A 23,375-nucleotide genomic window follows, 5' to 3' on the forward strand; every position below is an offset into this window, starting at 1 on the left:
TGTGGGTGTGTGCTTCCCACGACAAATAAGGATTTGACACAATGTGTGTGGGTGTGTGTGTGCTGACAACTTGTTTGGCATTCAATTTGTCTGTATGAGAGAGAGTCTTACCTCCATTTTCATAGTACAGTAAACTCTCAGTTAACCAGCACCCATGGGAATTGGTAGATGCCGGACAATTGTAGTTTCTGGTTGCTTGAGAGTTACTATTAAAAATAGGCCTGACTTAATACTGTACCTCATACTATTTATTTGTTTGGTTTAACTTGTTTTCAGGTTGAGGAGAGAGGAAATTTACTCCAACTCTAAAAACATAAGGAATGTTTCTGTGGGGAGAAAAAGTGTAACACATGAAAACTGTACTGTATTTCTTCGATTTTTTTTCCTAGTTGCTTGAGAGTGCTGGTTAACTGACAGTTTACTGTATAACTACTTCTCTCACACACATACAGTATCTGTTTGTTTCAGGATTAAGTGCCTGTCATGATATCCAGTTCTTACTGAGGTTATTAGGGAAAAGAATGGGTTAGACTGGACTGTACTATTCCAGGCTTGAATGGAATGGTACCATTGAAACTAATTCTGAAAGAACACAGTCTGAATGGGAGGAGATGGCAACGGCTTCAACACTATGCAGTGTTCATTTGAATGACAACTACCATGGGGAATGCTTCATATGAATAACAGCTACTAGAAGGAAGTGATGTAACTTGAAGGAGTGGTTCTTTTGAGCGACAACTACTGCACAAGGAAGAGATGCAATGTTTTTCAGATGACAGTGACTGGTCTATCCAAGTTTTTAAACATTTAGTCTTAGGCCTAGTAAACAGGATCCGAAGAAGGCAAAGGCCGAAGGTGCTTGTCCAAGTTATTGGTGATATTGCATTAAAGTTTTTATGCGAATTCTGTGTTCTGTTCCTGGTGGTATGTTCAACTGTTTGTTTTTAAGCAGTAGAGGCTGAATGTGAACTACACTTGGGAGTAGTCTAAGGTTATCCAAAAGAGCAACAGGGTCTTGGGCTTGTTTCAGATTTATCTTCAAGGTGTCTGTATCTATAAGGGCGCTGCTAATGTACGCAGAGGGCAGCTTCATGCAAACGCAAGGATTATATACAGGCAAAAAAAAAGGAAAAGGTTTTACATCAACTACCAATCAGGAAAACACAATGAGCCTTCCACCAGCAATTCCCAACTCAGATAGGTTTGGATCAGATCAGTTCTGCCACAAGAGTGCAGGAAAAAAATGAATGTAAAATGGCTGGTGCCCAAGTGCGACCACATAATCTAGATACAACAGCCCTGAGTAATGATAAAATGTAATAAGTACTTAAAGCTCCAGTAAAGCAGTACAGTTTATTTAAAGTGCAGCAAATATCACAGGAAACTAATAAAATGCAATCATAATTATCAATAAAAGTGCAAAACACTTACTTTGACTGCCAAATATAATTTGTGACTAGCCTAGCCCTGTTTCTGTACCTCTGGGAATAAGTAAATTCACATCTTCTATATCAAACATTTTTATTAATGTCCGAACACACAAATTAGAATGTAAGCTCGAGTAAAATGACCCCAGTGAAGAAAATAAATTATAGCGACACACAACTCTCCAAGGGTCATAAACAATGCAAAGGAAGCTACGATGCAGTAGTAAAAATCCAATTATTTATTCATTCACAGTAGGTAAGCGCTTTCATAGGAATAACTCCTACTTCCTCAGACCATTCAATAAAACGAAGTACAAATAGTACCATATATATATATATATATATATATATATATATATATATATATATATATAAACACTTAATTATTAAATCAATAATTTCAGCTCCCCTCCCTTACCTTAAAGTGGTAGACCTTGTAAGCATAAGAAATATTTAAAATAAAAATTATATTACTAACAAAAAATAAAGACTGTTATAGTTACCTATACAACACATCATTTACTGTAACATGATCTATCCTTATAAGACATAAATTACTCTTATTCATTTAAAAAACATTCTATACTGGACTATCCTTCCTTTCTTCTAAAATACTAATAATTATGTATAATTCCTTAATATTGAGCTCCTCCTATATCACATAAAACTTTCATCATATTTCTTGTGTTGATTATTTTTCTTATTAGGCTTCTTATTCTAATAATTAAATTATTTACAAATGCCCCTATTTTTCAATATCTGTTTTAATGGGACCCTATCACTGAGTCCACTACCTCCGTCTGCCTGTAACCTAAATTATCCACCTTACTTCAGAGGTCTCAGTTCTATTATGGGCACCCCCCCTTTCATTTTCTTTAACTATTTATATCACCAAAAATTTAAAAGAATGAGTCTCCCCTTGTTCCATAACATGTTTTGCTAGGGCATTAGTACTTATCGTTTATTCCTGGTCAGCAAATGCAGGTAACACACAGCATAACTGACATTCAAATGTTTGTTAGGAACATTCAATTGAAATTAATACATGGCAACAAAGCTGAGAATGAGAAAAATGTTCTTAAGAAACCGAGCATATATGTTCCTTCTAACCACCCTACGGTGGAAACGTTGGCCAAGTTGTGTGAGAACGAACTGTATGAAAAATTACATGTTAAAATTTTAAGAAGAATAATTTAAAAAAAGGGGAACACGAGGCCCTAATATCACTACAAAAAGATGAAACCATAATGAGTTAAGACAAAGAAAGTAGACAGGAGTATAAGGAGATGAGGTGCATGGCAGAGAGAGAGGTGGCCAAGGATAAGGCATATGAAGAGTTGTATGAAAGGCTGGACACTAAGGCGGGAGAAAAGGACCTGCACCAAATGACTAAACAGAGGGACTGAGCTAGGAAAGATGTACAGCAGGTAAAGGTGATAAAGGATAATGAGGGAAACATACTCACAAGCGAGGAGTGTGTGTTGAGGAGATGGAAAGCGTACTTTGAGGGGTTGATGAATGAAGAGAATGAGAGGGAGAGAAGGTTGGATGATGTGGGGATAGTGAATCATGAAGAACAATGGATCAGCAAGGAGGAAGTAAGGATAGCTATGAAGAGGATGAAGAACGGAAAGGCTGTTGGTCCAGACGACATACCTGTGGAAGCATGGAGGTGTTTAGGTGAAATGGCAGTGGAGTTTTTAACCAGACTGTTTCATGAAATCTTGGAAAGTGAGAGGATGCCTGAGGAATGGAGAAAAAGTGTTTTGGTACCAATTTTTAAGAATAAGGGTGATGTGCAGAGCTGTAGTAACTACAGAGGGATTAAATTGATCAGTCACAGCATGAAGTTATGGGAAAGAGTAGTGGAAGCTAGGTTAAGAAGGGACGTGATGATTAGTGATCAGCAGTATGGTTTCATGCCGGGAAAGAGCACTACAAATGCGATGTTTGCTCTGCGAGTGTTAATGGAGAAGTACAGAGATGGTCAGAAGGAGTTGCACTGATGATTAGTGATCAGCAGTATGGTTTCATGCCAGGAAAGAGCACTACAAATGCGATGTTTGCTCTGCGAGTTTTAATGGAGAAGTACAGAGATGGTCAGAAGGAGTTGCACTGTGTTTTTGTAGACTTAGAGAAAGCATATGACAGGGTGCCTAGAGAGGAGTTGTGGTATTGTATGAGGAAGTCAGAGAAGTATGTAAGAGTGGTACAGTGATATGTACGAGGGTAGTGTGAAAACGGTGAGGTCTGCGGTGGGAGTGACGGATGCATTTAAGGTTTATATTGAAACACAACTCAGACCTTTAACAAAAATTATATGATCTTGTGTGATACGACAATTTTTGACAGATTTGTATGCACACATCGAAAGCAATGATTACAAGGGTAACCCAATATTGACGGTCACGATGGATGTAAACTCTAGTCACCTCCATACCCAATGATATAGGTTTGGAGATGTTGAGAGAATATCTAATAAATGAAGGAACCTATACTGGTAGTCACATAGAACTTATATGTTTGCTAATGGAACAAATATTAAGAAACAATATTATTTTTCGAATCACATAATATATCGCCAAATAGAGGGGGTGGCCATGGGAACACCTAGCACAAATAGCTACGCTAATATAATTATGGCCAATTGGGAGCAACATGTAATTAGTGATAGATGGCCACAGATAGTCTTGTAAGAGATTTGTGGACGATATCTCTACTTTGGAATGGCACGGAACAGGATTTGTTGACTTTCCATAATGAATTAAATAAAAGTATGCCCTTTCTGAAATTTGAGCTAAAATTTTCACCAAGCACCACTGATTTCCATGATGTTAGGGTGAAGAGAGACCACAAAGGGGAATGGTCAACCAGAATATACAGAAAAAGTTGTCACAAAAAGACATTTGTACACAGGGAACGTATGCACCCTGGTTACACTTTTAAAAATGTACTAAGGGGGCAGGCACTCAGAGTGTCTAGACTTACAGCAGAGGGTGACATATTTGAAGATGAAATAAGTGATTTATATACCAGCTTTAGGAAGAGAGGGTATAAGGAACATGACTTAAAAATACTGTAGATGAAATCCAAGCATTAAGAAAAAATAAGGGAAAACCTTATTTTTCAAAGAAAGGAGGAGATGCACAGGTAACAACCTATGGCAACACTAGTGAGGATATCCACGACTTATGTTAGTAATATTAATATTATGAAAGATGGGATAACGAAATACTGGCCACTATTAACTACTGAACCACAGATTAGATAGACAGTAGGGGAAGAACCCAATTTTTTATATCGTAACAAGAAGAGTCTGAAAAGGCTGCTGTGTTATGGGCCCAAAATACAAGAACAACTGGGGGAACATTACGGAACTATACCCTGTGGAAAGTGTAACCAATGTGGATATATAGAGACCATTAATGAATTTATATACCTTGACACAGGAAAGGAGTATATGTTTAAGGTTAAAGCTAATTGCCATACAAAGAATGTTGTACATTTAGCTATCTGCACCCACTATTCAAGTCATTACGTAGGGAAGACCAACAGAGAATTTAGGAGTAGGATAAGAGAGCACCTATTGGGCATTAGAAATAAAGACAGTATTTATGCCCTAGCAAAACATGTTATAGAACAAGGGGAGACTCATCCTTTTAAATTTTTTGGTGATATAAATAGCTAAAGAAAATGAAAGGGGGGGACGCCCATAATAAAAATGAGACCTCTGAAGTAAGGTGGATAATTAGGTTACAGGCAGACCGAGGTAGTGGACTCGATGATAGGGTCCCATTAAAACCGATATTGAAAAATAGGGGCATTCGTAAATAAGTTCATTATTACAATAAGTAGCCAAATAAGAAAAGGAATAAACAAAGGAAATATGATGAAAGTTTTATGTGATATAGGAGCAGCTCAATATTAAGGAATTATACATAACTATTAGTATTTTAGAAGAAAGGAAGGATAATCAGTATAGAATGTTTTTTAAATTAATAAAATGAGTAATTTAGGTCTTATAAGAATAGATCATGTTACAGTAAATGATGTGTTGTATAGGTTAACCATAACAGGTTTTATTTTTTGTTTATAATATAATTTTTACTTTAAAAATATTTATTCTATGCTTATAAGGTCTACCACTTTAGGATAAGGGAGGGGAGCTGAAATGATTGATTTAATAATGGAGCGTTTTATATACAAGGGGTACTTAGGATAAGGGAGGGGAGCTGAAATGATTGATTTAATAATGGAGTGTTTTATATACAAGGGGTACTATTTGTACTTCATTTTATTTAATGGTCTGAGAAAGCAGGAGTTATTCCTATGAAAGCGCTTACCTACTGTGAATGAATAAATAATTGGATGTTTACTACTGCAACTTAGCTTCCTTTGCATTGTTTATGACCCTTGGAGAGTTGTGTGTCGCTATATTTTTATTAAGGTCTTCAAAATCTATCCTCTTCGGTTATTTTTTCCCTTCTAGCTGCCCCAGATACAGCCTCACCTTTACAAATCAAACTCCAGTCCCCACCTACAAGTAATATTCCCTGCTGAAATACCAGCATAATCTTCCCCCTTGCCAGAACCCTCTTATTTAGTACAAATCTAACATTATCTCCCCCACCACTATCACTATTGGAATTCTTCCAGCAATCACTATATGTACTCCCTTTTTCCAATGTCTCAGATATTCCCCCAAATAACCACCCTGAAATCCTTTTATCAAATTCACATGCTCAAATCTTTCCAAACGCGTCTCCTGTACCACAGCTATTTGCACTCTGTATTTTTAATAAAGTCCATTACTCTTCTATTTTTGTAAATACTCATGAGGCCCTCAAAACAAACATACCTCCAGAACCTACTCGCTTAACACAAAACACTAAAAAACTATATGCATCTTCAAATAAAGTTTACCCCCTCCTAATAGGAACAACTGTCCCAGATTGACAGCTACACTCACTGGCTTGAGATGACCTATACTGAAGGTTATTTATGCTAAGACACATGGTAAAGACTGTGCTTCAATTTACACTAAGTGCTGTCCACTTAAGTTTTCTACATCTGGGGCAGGAATAACTTAAATGCTCTCAGAAAACATTACCCACTAGCCACTAAACAAACAAAAAATAGCATTGCTTTTATTGCCATTATCAGCTTGTCTCCATATAAACATGAGAACCAGATATACATTTGCCTTCAGCTATAAGCTTTTCGTGTTGCGCTGTGATAATTTATTTGCTTTATTTCATTACATTCAATGTTTTATGCACATGCTTCCCCTTAAAACTTGTCATTAAAGCAAGCCAAGGGCCTTAATTCAGTGATTCCCCTATGCAAAAGTAAGAAAAAGCATACCAATTTTACTTGCATCATAGTCTTTTGTCCAGATAGTGCCTGCATTTCAAAACCGAAGAAAGAAAGAAGGGCACCTGTTTATTTTAGTACTCCTCTAAAAAAAGCTTTACATAACATGCAGTGTATGTCATGTTTTACAAAAATACTGCTAGAAAAAAAGTTCTAGTGACCTCCTTCCTTCCTCACCACCCCCTTAACATTCTTCCAAACATTAAATATATGAAGTAAGGCATATGCTTTGGATTCCCCTACAAGTTTAAAAATTTCAAAAAAAGTCAAATATTTTCAGGTTTTTTGCTCTTCCATACTTCACAAATGTGACCGATACTTTGTAATCCCGTTTTTATACATTAAAATTTCCAAGTTGCTGTTTTTTTTATCTCCATCTCCCAACTTCAGTCTCTGGTTATTTCCAATGTACACTTGGTTCTTCTAGTTAACCCCTGTGCTTTTGTTCTCTCTCTCAAGCATTTCCCATTGGAACAAGGTTTCACTGGTACAGTCTCTCAGAAGAGTAAGAAGCAAAAATCATCTTCTGTTTGACATAAAACATTTGTCCAACAAAAACTGAACTCTCTCCTCCTTACCATGCTCTGCATAAAACAAATGACTGACCCCCCCCACCCCCCGGAAAAAATAAATATTCTGAAGATAGCCAGATACAGCAGCTTGAATCGTACACCTGCTTCTACAGATTCCCCAACCGTTAGAATAAATTTACTCCTCTTTTGTCTGGTGTACGACGAGAATTAATTTTCTACAAACACTCTACTGTCCGTCTCCAACCTTTAGTACTTTGTCCTTCTGCCACAGTTTTGTTAGAATCAACTCTTGTTGGTAGGATTCCATCTTTACTATCGGAAGTCTTAGCCAATTTTTCTCATAGCCAGGTTTGGAGCATACACATAATCTGCCCTTTCAATTAACTGTTCCTGCGGAGGAATACCAGTCAAGTGGCTTATTTGTGCTTTCAGAAAATGAATATAGTCTGTTCCTTCCAGTTTCTCAGGTACGGCAGAAAACCTCAGGTTTTCCCTATGTCCTTTGTCCTCTAATTCTACCATTTTTTTAAACTTCGCTTGAGCAGTCTCACACTCAATCAGCCTTTACTTCATTTCGACCTCTGCCTTTTGCAGTTTTATCCGCTCATCTGATTATCCGTTTAAAGCTTTTTCCAGACTTTTGTTATTTGAGCGGATACAATCCTTCAGTGTTGCTCTGAGCACATTTGACTTATTTTTCCTCTAGATTACTAGAAGTCTTGTCTTGCACCAAAGCTGCAGCTTGAACTGCTTCTTGCTGAACAGCTAAAGGATTCTTCCCAGTCATTTTTTTCTCCACACATTTTGTGACTGATTTCTTTCAGGTTCTCTAAATTTCTTCTTTGCTGGCATCCAGGCAGTGCTGTTACTAACCAGTAACTAAAATTTACCCAAAAAGATAAATCCACTGGCTTTCTTTTCTGAGTTTCTGTTTTTCACACCAGAAGGGCTAAAATTTAGCTGTTACTCAGTGTGCAGCCATCCTGGAAGTACTAACTGTATATGTAACCTAGAGACCACCTTCTCATCTAGACAGCAACACAAAATCACCCATACCTCCATAAGAAAAAAAAAAAAACAAACCATCATCAGTCCACTAACACAGCACCATATTCACACACAACTTGAGTCAACATTCTTCAAAGCTTTCTTCTGCCACTAAGTCTGTGTTTCCCAAGTAGAAATATCCTGACAACTGATGCATCCATAGTCATGGATACTGACTCTATACTTGCTAGGCTGGACAAAGACAAGGTGATAGCTGCCTCTCTTATACCACGATCCGTGAGATTACAAGAATGCTACAGACCCTCAAACAAAACAAACAGGATAACAACATGGTGGAGGTTCATGTAGGTGTGAATGACAAGAGACATTCACCCCAGAAAGACATGCACAGGGATATGCTGGCGATACCAACATATCAAATGCAGGAAAGACTAAGTGCAATCCTACCCTCACCCTGAATGCTGTCCAGACACAAGAAGGGTATAACTGGCTTTAAGCAGCAGCTAAGTAGTGGGGACTAAATTTACTTTTTATCTTTTTTTTTTAATCAACAAGGCCAGTGCCCTCTTTTCAGGGGAGATCTGAGGTGGTATTTATACAGGATTAGGGTAAACCTGGCCAGGGCACCAAGGAAATTCTCTACTCTCTTCCTGTGAAAGGCACTGTCAAAGGGCTGGTTTGAATATGAACTTCTGAGTGACACTGGGGAAAGTGAAGAAATTCAGGACTATTTTTACACTACTTCCTCAGGACAAACACTTCAACAAACTGGGGGAGGGGGGGGGGTGAAAATATGTTAAATGTACCAGAACATGTTGAAAATTAATGCTGATGTTTTGAATAAGTATGCTGTACTGAGTCAGTATGAAAAAGTGATGTTGGTGAGGAAGTGAAAGAAGATGGAGTAAGTTTTGGGACAAGGGTAAGAAAAAAAGATAAAACTGAAAAGTAATTGCAAAAGGAAAGGACAACCTAGTAGTTACAAAAATAAATAAATGATTATAAGTAAACCGGTGTCTGGAACAAACAGCTGACATTTATTTGAAGGAGGTTAATAAATAAAATTTTAAAAAAAAAATAGCTATGGTTATACCAGGCGATGAAACAAAATTTTAACACCCATATGAAAGCATGTAGACAAATGACACATTAAAACAGGTGGGCTATGTTTGACTGTCTTTAGATTTAGTAGAAATAAGCGAGGGTGTAAGTATTAATTTTTCAGATTAGAAAAGCTTTATGGATTGTAATAGGGAAAGATTTACTAAGGAAGGAAAGGGATTAAAAGTCACCAACAGGTCAGATATAGATCACAGCCTCATAGGAGCAGAGTGGGTAGAGTACAAAGGGAATAATGTTTAAACCTCAAAATGGATTTCTACAAGACAAGTACAATGCAAATTAAAAGTTGTTTAAATACCTTAGAGGAAGTACTCGGGTGCAGAAAGAGTTACCAAGTGTAGAAGATATTTATGTAGTGAATGGAGCACGTTGATAATGCTCCGATATTCGGAAAAAGCGCCACAGTGGTGTGCGACCTGAGCTTAACAAATGTTAAGTACCCTCTACTTATGATATTAAGGTTGGGTCAAGCGGCTGGCAGTAAAATCTGCTTGTACTGACCAGCAAATCACATCAGCAGAAATAAAGTATTTGTTTATATCTGCTGTCCGTACTGGTAATGTGTCCCCAAATTCTCAAACTCAGTTGCTACAATAAAAGGACGTAGTAGCATCCTTTTTGGTATCCGCGTCGAGAACACAAAACAAGTGGGTTATGATCAGTGAACCAATCACAATCCTGTATAGAAGACAGCTCTAAAAAAGATAAACTTATTTTAGTTTGTTTACCAGAGCAGTACACTGATCAAATGAGACCATATGCAAGCAGACATTTGTTACAAAGTAAGCATGAAGGGTTTAATCCTTTTTTGGGCAAACTGTGAAGGATAATGAAGGAAAAATTAACTATATGATCAATGAAAACGATTACTTTTTTTTTTTTTTTTTTTTTAATTAGAAGAACATAATGAAAATAGAGATGAATTATGTTCAGGAAATGCATACTACTGGATGGACCAAAAGAAAAAAGTGGTGGTGGGAAGCAGTAATAAAAGTTTCTCCAAGGATGTAACTTTAGATTCCTGAAGACAAAAGTGCAAAGGATCCAATTTTTGCCTTACAGCACATTAATATTAACAGCACTCTAGGATCATGTGGGCTTGGTTACGACTTGAACGGTTACAGTACTGGGTAAGCAATCAAAAAGTGAAGGCAGTTATAAGCATCGTTTCTCAAAAAGGAGAAAGCGTGACCGCTGACATTAAGCAACATGGATTACAAATTGCTAATCAAAAGGAGGTTAGCAAAAGTACCGCACTGAGGCAGATGAAATAATATATGGTATAGAGGGGAGAGCAAATTACTGATTTTGTTCAAGGAAGTAACGGACTGTAGCACAAGAGAAAAAGCTGAATGTAAGGTGGTGGTGGTACTGTGATGTAGAGAAGACATGGCTTGTCTAGAACATATTGAGGAAATATTTAAAAATCGATTTACGTAAAGGTTACAGTTAAGTAAAACAGGTGGCATAAGAAGATGGACAAAGGAAGGGTGCTCCCTTCGTGGAGTGTTGAAGGTAAAGTGGGAGATCAGGCATGTTTAAAATATTTATTTATATGGTATATACACAGATGACATGGTGGTCTAACAGACACTGAAAACAGGAACATCCAGCCAAATTGGGCATCTAATTAGCATAAAAACTGAATATAAAATAGCACATAACACTTCCTGCAGGAACATAAGATACTACTCAGAAACCCATTTGAAAAACACAGTGACAAAAATGATGGAAAAATAGAAGCACATTATCACAGTCCATGTAAAATCTGTACATGAACTGTACTGCAAAATTCCACCACACAAGATCATTTATTCTTGCTTCTAAAAAAGATGCACTTCCTTTTTTTTTTTTAAATTATTGGTTCAGCCAGTATGTTGGCTATGCAGTATGGTTTTGTGTGTGCTAGACAGCTTCAAAACTCCCCCTTCGCCTCCACACAATTTTCTGAATTCACACATGATGGGAAGGGATAAACCAAGCATGAAAATGGAGACATACTCCAAAAAACAGGATCATTGTGTACGGTGGTAAATCAGGCCTGAAAAATAGGAACATTACTCCAAAAGAGGATAGCTGAGAGGTCCATTCAAAAATAATACGTGGATAAAGTGCATTTTTCTGAGACACACACAAAACAAAAAAAATAAATAAAATAAAAATTTTTTTTTTTTTAAATTTAAAAAAAGTGTTGCAGATGTGAAATTTGGTGAGAGGGAGACAGCTGACGGAATGTGGAAGGATACATTTTAAAAAGGAAGCCTCTACATTTTGTTAATATGCGGAAAACTTTTCAGGCGACTCATCCAATAAAGTACATCAGAAACAGTCTTATATACTCGGAAAGTTAGCATATATTGGTTGTGTACATGGATTCCTGATTAGTATAGAAAACAAAAATTGCTGGAAATGTTTTACAGAACAATATGGGGGTCAAAGCTAATTCACATAATAAAGGATGCTTAACAAAAGGGCTGTTTAGGTTTAAAAAATCTAATTGTTCATTTAATTCCATTGCACATAGTCTGTATCCAATGTGATATGCAAGTAGAAATAAAACCAGTTGGACAAGGTTTGGGGGGGAAATACACTGCCTGTAGATATAGAAAACAATGCATACTGTAGGAAACTGAAAATGATACTGACAAAATTAAGATATGAAAAATACTGTTTAAACAAAATATACACAGAAAAAGAGTATTAAGATAATGGAGAGCTTTTATTGTGTTAAAAAGTAAACGAATATATATGATTTTAAAAAGTATAAAAAGAAACAGTGATCAAAAAGACCATCGGTGGAGACTGATGCTAAGGAAATTAACTGTAAAAGGTCAAGTGAAAAATACACGTATGCAAGAATGTGCAACTTGATGAACAAGCTTTTGCTACAATGCAACAGAATTCAAAATATGTGGAAAAAAGTGCAGAATTTAAATGCAACAGATTTCAACACTTATACACTGAAGTGACAGGCTAGTTCATGATATACCACAACAGAGGAATAAGAAAGACAAAAACATAAAGGAGTGCTGTTAGGTCACACAGACCAGCAGGTGTTAAGAATTGCTGTTCACCTGTGAGATAGTGATGGGAAGATACACAAAATGACAAGATGGTTACAGGCAAAACAGTGGAGAAGGTAACAGACAAGTATAAAACGTACATACCCAAAACAAACCTAAATGTATAAAACATAACATCTGACGGCATTAATATTATACTGTTGTGCAGAAGAATCAGATGTATTGTATCAACAAAGTCCCTGTTCTAATGCCATGGGATCTTTTCCACCCATGTGAGCTACCAATAACTCAGGCAAATTCAGTTTAACATCTTATTCAAAGGATGACACTCGTGACGGTGATGACTGACAGCCCAATTTCTTTGCCAAGATGGCTGATACCTTTACACCACTTCCACCACCACTTCCACCACTTCCTTTACATACTGACCAAAGCATCTATTGGCTTCATAGTGCCTCATCTTATTTTATTAACAAAAAAATATGCCTTCTGGACATTTCAAACTACACTGTTTCTAGCAAATTCAAATCCAGACCTTATCAAGACTGCTCTGTTCAACTCCTAAAGTTTTAACAAACTGTCGTGAGAATCCTGCAACTTGAACGCAGATGCTTGGTTTCAATGTACAGACAACACTCCCTCTTTACTGGGTTTCAGACTTGCTGGAAACTGTGGGGACACATCAGTATTGGTCAGAGAACCCAATTATTTCTAAAGACATTCTCCATGACCTACATACAAACAGAACTTAATGAACTTCTAACCAAGACAAAATTATTATCAAGTCATGGCCTATTACATGTTAACATCCATTTCCCGAAAACTATGAAGAATTTTTAAAGGTGTTTACTACATTACCCATCAATAAAAACAAAACAAAATAAATAAATAAATATACAATTTCAACTATCAAGTGATTAAGGGCCACCTATACCACAAAGTTTGGATATGCCCAAAGACTACAAATAGTTAGGTATCCTAGGAGGAGGTCAAAATCCTTTAGACCACTCCACACTAAACATTCTACCTACTTTCCCTATTCCTGTAGCATTCTCATCTCTAGTCAAATCCAATAAAAAAAAAAACCTAATCTCTTTTTAGGCCTCTAAACTCACCACAATGAAAACCTCTTGGATTAGAGGACGTTAAAATCCAACCCTATTAAAACTACATGATGAGTTGTCAAAGTTTAACTGCAGGATTTCCAGCCCCCTTGTAACCTCATATTTCACTAATCTCAATGAATTCTACTCCCAAACAACAAAATGCTTTGGAAAATGTAAAATTAAACCACCCCGGTGGAATACCAATATAAGTCTACAGTAAAGAAAAAAGGAGTAGAAAAAAAAAAAAAAGAAAGAAAGACCAAATCAAAATGTACCCACATTGAAAGCATCAAAAAGATCACAAAATTCTGAAAGTTACCATAAGGAAGATCAAAACAGAACATGAATTAAAGTTAGCATCAGAAGCTAAGCATACTCACAAATCCTTATTTAACTACAACAGACAAAACTAATTAGAAATGCCCCAAAATAACTTATAACATTACCTTGATCCACATTAACTATATTGCTAATGCACATACAGATAAACTTATTGCCAATATCACACCAAATAAAAATCAAAGTTCTACAAGCCCCCCCCCCCCCAAGAAAAACACTATGGAGCATGTCCTAACTGCACTCACTAAAGCTAAATCTACCATCTCTGTGACTACAAGTCTATGTTGCAGACTAAGGAAAACTGCAACTGTTATGCCCCTCCATAAAGGTGACTCTCCCAAAACACGATATAGATCCATCAGCCAAACCAGCCTAATTTGCAAAGCCATGGAAAATGGTAAATCTGATTTTATAAACTTCACTGAATAAAAAAAATCTTAATATTCTGGACCCCCAACAATATGGTTATGTCAAAGGAAAACTGCACCTCCTTAATTTATTAAAACTCCTTGGTGAAAGTCGCTGAAACTGTAAACCGTGTCTGTGCAGATCAAACAGCACACCTGGATCTGGCCAATTCCCCATTCTGGACTTGTAAATAAGCTTTAAGGCCTAAATGTACACCCTTAAACAGTTTGATACCAAACTGACAAAGACTGTGCAGATAAAGTAGCAGGTGTCATCTCAGAAAGTAAAATTTTATTAAGCATCCATTTCTTAAACATGCAAATCACGAACCCAAACACGTGGTTAACCAAGTTTGATGATAACTGTAGGCTAGGTGCTGTCATTCACTAAGCATACAACAGTATGTTGCTACAACATAGGCTAAATTATATAAACCAATGGTGTATTAAAAACAGGCTTAAGTGAAATGCAAAGAAATATCCCTATCACCTTTAACAAACAAATCTACACAGACAGCACCCTAATTCACACCGAGATACTTGTCAGATCTCAGCACCTTCATAGACAATTTCCACAATAAGCAGAAAAACCCTTCTATCCAAGCTATCTCATCCAGACCATAAAATTCAAATTTCTGAAAAAACACTGATCCATTCATTTCACCTATAATAAAAGAACACTACATTAAGCAAATGCTGCTGGGTGCAAGTTACACAGTGCCTCTCTTCTTTTAAATACCATTACCTTCATGTTCCCTTCTAAAATATAAAACTACGTGTAAGGGATCCAATAAATTCACTTGGGGCTCAGAAGCCTTGATGCTAACTAGGTCTCTCTCTGAACAGGCTACTACCAAAGATAATCATCCAGGAATATTATTCATTTATTTATTTTCAGTTTGATTACCGGGGAAGTTCACGGGCCAGAACGTGCCCATTTTCAGTGGAGGCCCGAGGAGAAAAGCTCCATAAGCAATACGATACAATAAAGGTTACATAATGTTAAAGGTAAAATACATGTATAAAATTCATACAGTCAGGAACTGCAAATGCATAAAATGTACATCATAAACACAATTAAAGATAATAGAGAACACAGTTTACAGGTATTTCCATTCAGAGCAGCAAGTTTCAACTGTCTGTAATATAAGGATCTGAGGTTACTTGATATTTACAGTATTTACAAACTTGGAGTCAAGGGAGAGAAATTGCTTAATCAGAGAATGTTAGCTTAAGTTTGTTTTAGAAGAATAGAAAATAATTGTTTGAGGGTAGCGTGGAGCAAGGAGAAAGAGAGAGCTCAATGGGGAAATTCCCTTGAATTTACATAGGGTGTAAAAAAAAACAACAAACACAAATATCACCATTTGAAGGAAAACACCACCATCACCACAAACTCTTCATTTTGCCATTCTTCTTAGAACATTAATCTGTTCTCGATATGGTGACATATATAGCTTGGGGGGGGGGGGCAACATAAACCTCACCATCAAACACAAAGCAACCACCTCACAACAAAAAAATACAGACAATGTGGACTTCATTTTAAGTCAGGGTCGGTCGAGGCGGAAAAAGGTTTACAAACTAGTTCACTTAGCTGGTTAATGTATGGCAGTAACTGAAAACTCACACACTCATGCTTCTCTGCTCAAATCAACTACAGAATACAATACACATTTCGTATATCTATTCAAACACCTCTTGCAGCTAGAAAAACAAATAAAAAGGGTTGGGATTCCCAATTAAAAACATCACCGGATTTATATCCCCTACAACAATCTGTCACTTACAGACTTGCGCAATGACTTAGGTCTTCAACACCGCTCAAGGACAAGGTTGGCTCCTTATCTCCTAAACTCAAACAAAACACTCAGACTAAAAACATGAGGTTAAATCAAATAAAACTCACTGGAGGGACTGATGTTCTACTTAACATCCCCCCCCATGGGATAATCTTCCACTACACATAAAACAAACAGAGTCATACAGCACTGCTTACCCTCAACAATCTCTAAAGCACTCACCAAAAGCAGCACCAAACACCACATACATGCATACACACAGTGGATCCCCAACAGCAAAGCCCATAACCCAACCAAGACTCTTGTCATAAGGGACTCCACTACACGTTGCACAGATGCCACATTCACCAGACTGAACAAGGACAAGATGATGGTTAGCTGCCTATCTGGAGCCAGGATCTGACAAGTTAAGCACGCACTCAAGTCACTACACCACAGGTATGAGTACGACTCTATCATAGTCCATATGGGTATTAATGATCAGAGACATACTTGCCTGAACTATATGAAGAGACACATTGTTGATCTCTGGCTAAAACTTTATCCACCTCCTTAGAGCCTTTTTTAGGCAATGCCAAATTGACAAACCTAACATAGCAAATAAACATAAAAAAAACTTAAAGGTGTTACAGCTTAATGTTAGGAACCTAAACAATAAACATGACACCTTAAGCTCTCCTTACTCCAGAGAATACAGACATCTGTATAGTTACCAAGACATGCTTTAAATCCACAGAAAATAGTCCAACAGTGAAAGGCTTCAGTGCCTTTCATCTGTACAGTTACCAAGACATGGACTATATTAACAAACACTACATTGGTTAAACAAGACAATGCCCTGAAATTTATTCACATGCAAATCATCACAGAAAAAGCCCCCACTATATCGTAGCAAGCTATAGGACAACCTCTATATCCCTAGAATCCCACAGTTCATACCCAGACCTACTGGAGAACCTCACCATAAAACTAAACATCCTACTCTCCTACTCATAGACTAACTTCCCCTCTACAGACTGGGAAAGACAGAATATCTCATACACAGAGGCACAATTCCTGGACTTCATTAACACAAATACCCTTGACCAAACAAGGCACACACCCACCAGAGTTTCAAACATACTGTACAGGACAACACTGCCCCCCGCAAGTGTCACACCCTCACTAGTAAGGTTGGACCACAAAGCTGCCCCCCTCAAAATAAAATCAGCTCTATACCTCCCAGAAAACCCTGCAACAATTATGAACTATTCCAAAGCAAACTACATCCTATTAAGCAATAGTCTGTCAAAAGTCAATGGCCCTCCCAACCCACACTTCACAGTAACCCAAGCAGAATTGTTCATACAGACGTTGTACAAACGAGTAAATAGCTGTATAGAAGCTGATGTACCTACTGTAAGTAATACCAGCCAAAACAAACCACACTGATGGAATCCTTACCTTAATAAAGGTATATAACAAAATTAAAAGAGCATGGTGAAAATCAGGAACAGCAACTCTCAAAATGGCAGGACTTCTCCAATTACAACTAGACAGGAAAGTAAGACAACTCATTAAGTCCAACAAGGCCAATTACGAAGTCAAGACATCCTCACAGATCAATGACAACCACAAGGCCTTCAACAGCTATGCCCAAAACCTCAAAGGCAGCACACATCAGTGTGTCAATCTAGTGATCAGTGGTGCCACTTTCACTGAGAACAGTGACACAGCAATTTTGTTTCGCTCAATAAGGCCATACACAGCCTCAATGGGCCTGTCAACACCCCGGGCTGCTTACTGAAAAGCTTGAAACACGACCCATCAGGACAGAGTTACTTTACAACTACAGCCTCAAAACAAGCTTTGTACCTTGACAATGCAGAACTACAACAGTTATCCTACTTCACAAGGGTGAACCACCAACCGATTCCCAGAAACCACAGACCTATTAGCCCAACTAGTCTAACATACAAAGTCATGAAACAAATTATCATGGAAATGATTAACAAAGACATAGGAAACCTTCAGACACTGGACCAAAGCCAATTTGGCTTTGTTAAGGGGAGGTCGTGCCTATTTAACCTGGTTGACTACTTTAATAGTCACCAAGGAAACAGATGAAAGGAAAATGGTGCATACTGCCTACCTGGACCTGACTAAGGCATTTGATACCATACCTCACTCAGGTATAGTTGACTAACGCACCAAACTGGGCATAAACCCCTACATAACTTGGAGTATAAGCTGGCTCACACAGGACTCAATAAGTCAAGATTGCTGACACCACCTCTACTAAAAGACCAGTCACCAGCGGGGTATCTCGGGGCTCCATGCTGGAACCGCTCCTATTCGGCATATACTCCTCTGAAATAAAAGCTAATGTCAAGGGCCTTTGGCTGACCAAGGTCGGCAGATGTCTGCAAATTGACTACTACCACAGACTCACCCCATGACACAAACATTTTGCAAGAGGGTTTAACACAGCCAAATGCCAGGTGCCAAAGTCTCAGACTAAAATTCAATGCCAAGAAATGCATTATAGCGCCTTTTGGGAAAACTGTCACCCAGGCTAAGTATGCCACAGATAAGACACCTCTAAGAGTTGACCCAATAGTCAAGGATTTGGGAAAAATATGTAGACAGTAACCTGGCCTTTGACAAACAAGTGACCATGGTAGTAAGAAAATCATTCCATGATAGACTTATAAGTATCGGCATGGTATCCAAGTCCAAGGAAGTCACAGTGCCAATTTATACTCAATTATGGGTCTGAAAAGGGCAAAATAATAATAATGACACTTTGACATGAACTCAACCAGACATATGCAACAGTTAGACAGCCCACAAAGGTTCCTTACCTGGACAATCCACAATATAAACCACATCACCCTATATGGACCACCTTAAAGCCATATTTATATATTCTGCCCCCTACAGTTTACTGAGAGGCAATCTTTACCTGGCATACAAAGCATCCTCCGATCCATCTCCGATGGACTTTTTGCATATCTGCAAAACAAACAGCACCAGAACCACTAGACCCAAAAATTAAAATTTTGCTTGTGACATAAATGTGCTTCTCAGAGGATCCCCAAGCTCTGGAACAAGCTCCCCATCCATGTGAAACAGAGTCCATCACTACCCTGTTTAAGCGTAACCTTGTCCAATTGAAAATTCACCCTGGGTCGGGACTCCCATGTCTCTTGACTGACGAAGACAGACAATAATACCCAAACTAACATACCCCCCACATTACCTCTAGAAATTTCCTAACATAAACCCCTCCTAATAAATGCCCATAATACATAGGAACATAATTGTACTGGATTGCGCAGTTTGTCTTATAAAGGCCCCAAGGGTCATTAGCCTAGTATATACATCTATGAATTTCCTTTAAGGCAAATCATGACTGCTGGATGGCTGTCTCTAAATTCATCCCAGATCTGACTTGCTTTGCCTTCGTGGAGGCAAGAAGGCACATTATGAGGCTTGGTGTCCACAAGCTGAATATGGTCCACAAATTCATGTTTACAAGGAAATCTATAAAACATTAATACGTGTACAGTATAGTAATTTAAATGAACATAAGCTGCACATTATAAAGCGCAAATGGAGTGCCAAAACTGTGCTGAAAGGAACACCTTTTGGTGTCCAAAACTTAAGCCACGGTGGTGCAGCGGTAGCGTTATCACCTCACAGCAAGAGGTTCTCCCCTTCAATTCTAGGCTGGAGCACCTTCTGTGTGGAGTCTGGATGTCATCCCCACGGTTCGAAAGACATGCGTAGAATGGGCGTGCCTTCGCTGAAGGTTGGGCATCGAGCTGGCACCTCGGCACCGTAAAAATCAACTGCCAATCATTAGCGGACCAGAGTTCCGCTGTGGCGACCCCTAACCGGGAAAAGCCGAGAGAACAACAACAACAAACATTAATCAGTGGTGTCACTCAATGATAACAGGAATGTCAGTAAAGTCCCTGCCCATACACAATATGGATTATTCTACTCTGTGATACCAGACGATACTGAAATACTTGCAACTGATTTTTTTTGCATACTTAAAACTTGACAAAAATTAATAAATAAAGCGTGATCCCTAACAAAGAATAACATCCACACTATGTTTTTGACCCTACTGTTATTTCAAACTCACCAAAATTATGTAATCGCAACTTCCACAATATTTTACATCTCAGTATTATACGCAACTGTACTATACATAATTTTCCCTATCCTCTCATGCTGTGGTTTCCTAAATAGTTAAAAGAGAGAGAATATGCTTAGAAGGAAAATATAACAGCCTTACATCTATGTATATAGACAAACACCAAACAATGCTCAGTTTATATTCAACACCAGACAACTTCCCAATATTTAAAACTGATAACATATTATACCACATATCTCCCCAATACTTAACCGGCTTTGAATTAGAACATTACCCACCACGATTTTAAGGCAGGAGTGGGCGTGGCCTGCATGATTGACAGGACAAGCCCGTGTAACGTAGCATGGAAAACACAGCTGAGTGACAACCATGCATATTACCTACCAAGTGATATGCTGAATATTCATTTTCTGACCGTTGTTAACACAATGAAGAGCTGGGTGGCTGTAGACTGGGGAAGAAGCAGCACTCAGACAAAATGAAAAATCGGCACCAATATCAGTAGGCGCAGGAAAGAAATGCAGGTTCGTTCTACTATTAGCGGATCAGAATCTTTGTAGGATCAAAAAACACGAAGCAAAACACACTTCTGTGGTGGAAATACACTGCAACAGTGAACTATTAAAAAAAAAACGCCAAAAACCCTGCACCCCCACCTTTCTGTACTATAATTTTGTGCAGCAATTGGTTTAGCAGGGGGGCACCCCCCACCTTTATTTGCACATATTTCTGGAGATAAAGCAGCAGAGGGCAGTGGGACAATAAATACATTCAATAAATGCAATAAAAAGACCTCCCAGAAAGGTTGCCACCCGCACCCTTACAGAACTGTAATTTCAAGTCTGTCTAATGCTGTAATAGTTTGTATACATGTAGCATATTATCTGTTCGCACCCCTCACCCTTAAAATTGTAATACTTTTTACAAATGCAGCATATTCTGTGTTCGTTTGAATACATGACCCTTTTGATCATTGGAAATTGGACTACTGTCGTGTCACAATCCTGGTACCAGCAAATAAGAGAAAAGGGTTTGTACCCAAGTAATTACAGTGCTTTGCACATTCATTTTGCAGGCGATCGTCTTCCGATATTTATTCAAAGCACTTCCAAAAGTAAAAGTTATGCGCAGAGTGGTGTGAAGGCTTTGGGTGGTCCTTGCTACTGCGCATCTGGTGGGGTAATGTTCCAATACAAAACCAAATACACTACAGAAACTATTAATCATCTTTAAAATATCAATTACACCCTGTACCGATAAAACTTCTGGTACTGAAGTGTCAGTGTTCTTATAGCCTCCAATTTCAATATGTAACCCCTTAGACCACACTCACAGCTTTTCAATAGGTAACCCCTTTGACCACACTCACAGCTTTAACTTAATCAATCACCTTTACTCTGATTTTCAGGGCAACACGAAAGGTCACCTAAAAATTGACCAACACTGGTCTGCAAAAGAAAGTATGCAAGAATAAAAAAAGAACTATTACTATACTTGAAGCGGCCATTTTACCTATAATGGAGACAGTTAATTCAGTATCAGAACACTAGATGGCAGTGACCTCCATTAAAGATTAAATGGATATGACCTAATGTAGTCACTCAAAAACAAGGAAATGACAGTAAGCCTGCTCTATGCTTAGCTGCATACTGCAGAACAACAACATAGTACATAACACAGGACAAATATTTGCCAAAAACTGCAAATGAATACTCACTCCACATATAACGAACAACTCTGCGACGCTCATTTTGAACAGGAGAGTTTTCAATCTACGTGATCTCTGCAAAATGAACACAAATCCCAAATGCAGATATAGGAGTGATACGTCCTTAGTCAGGAGCACAAAAAATGTAGACTCGAAAAATCAAGACCAAGTCGAAAATGACAGGCTGATCGCTAGGGAGTAATTTAACACCAAGCGCTTCAATTTACGATAAAGCAATTTTATACCGTCAAGTAATCAAGCAAACGCATTATTTCCCGAGACTGTATGGAAAGAAACACAAAGAAAACACGGCGCTTAACCACTTATCACAAGACAGTGTTCATTTCGTTCTGAGACTGACACCCTGATACAAAATGAAGGGAAAACCAAAACCCACTGCCCATCAAATGGGGGCGGGGCGTTCTCAGCAAGAATTATTCCGGATCGGGGTATCAAAAACAGTACAAATTAGTTTACAGACAAAACTTCACGTTTCGTTAGTTGCTCTTGGTACAATAGTCTGCAAGTGCGTATTGGGGGATAACGGAAACTTTAACGGGGTTACGTCACGTCAGTCAGACATGTAAATAAAACAGCACAGTGACAAGTAAACACAAACGAGAAAAAAAATCACGCTACACATAAAATAATAGTCTGAGAAATAAAATCATGCACGTCGGCCCCCACATTGCTAAGCCCACCCCACTACAGGCACAACGATAAATGAGGCAACAGACGGCCGCATCCTCTATAGTGCAAAACAGTATGTTTTCTAGAAGGCACTCGTGACACACGATCCATGGCGTCCGTGCTAGAAAACTAACTCCCAACGCTTTCCGCCGGTCTTATGAGCTTCCAAAACTTAAGAATCGCGTACCCACTCGCAAGCCTACCTGGAAATCTCTGTCTTCATTAAACCGAGAAAATCTGTCAGCCATTTTTCCGCAGCAACAACTTCCTTCCCTCTTTCTCGTTTCCTTGCTCTCCCTTTTTTTTTTCGTGCGCGCGCCCCCTTATGGATTTTCTTTTCCCTGTCTGACCGTGAAACAGGCAGCGTGCTCCAAAAAATATCTACTGTTTTAAAGTACTTAGATAGCTGCCTATGGTACTCGCTTTCGCTAAAACACAGTAGAAAATCAGCCTATCAGACGCGATAGTTTGCTTAGAAATAATGTGCAGTAACTAATGGATAGTCCGGCTTTTTCATGCTCTTGCATTACCACAGCAGTATCTTGGTGAAATTGTTGCACTGCAGGCACACAACTGATGCACTGTATGGGGTATGAGTATAATGGACGTGAAGTGAAGTGGTGGAAGTTCTAGGGAACAGATAGTGGCTAATGCTGAAGGGCAGACAGTCGGTTATTGCTAACTATT

The 23,375-nt window shown here is 38.2% G+C and overlaps 1 protein-coding gene across 2 annotated transcripts in view; it reads right to left on the reverse strand.

Annotated features, from left to right (window-relative positions):
• Nucleotides 1-23,041, reverse strand: part of GPATCH8 (G-patch domain containing 8) — a 984,951-nt gene extending 961,910 nt beyond the window's left edge. Inside the window, exon 1 of one of the 2 annotated variants that reach the window (XM_044055084.1) lies at nt 22,892-23,041. In XM_044055084.1, coding sequence (XP_043911019.1) covers nt 22,892-22,936 — 45 coding nt within the window. In that variant the 5' untranslated portion in view covers nt 22,937-23,041. Of the gene's footprint in view, nt 1-22,007; nt 22,513-22,891 lie in introns of those variants that run through there. The other variant, XM_044055085.1, reaches the window with a different exon arrangement.
• Between the last annotated feature and the right edge of the window lie 334 nt (nt 23,042-23,375).

The sequence above is a fragment of the Protopterus annectens genome, chromosome 13.part0 (assembly GCF_019279795.1).
Source record: "Protopterus annectens isolate FY-2018-M chromosome 13.part0, PAN1.0, whole genome shotgun sequence".
NCBI classification, from domain to species: domain Eukaryota; kingdom Metazoa; phylum Chordata; order Ceratodontiformes; family Protopteridae; genus Protopterus; species Protopterus annectens.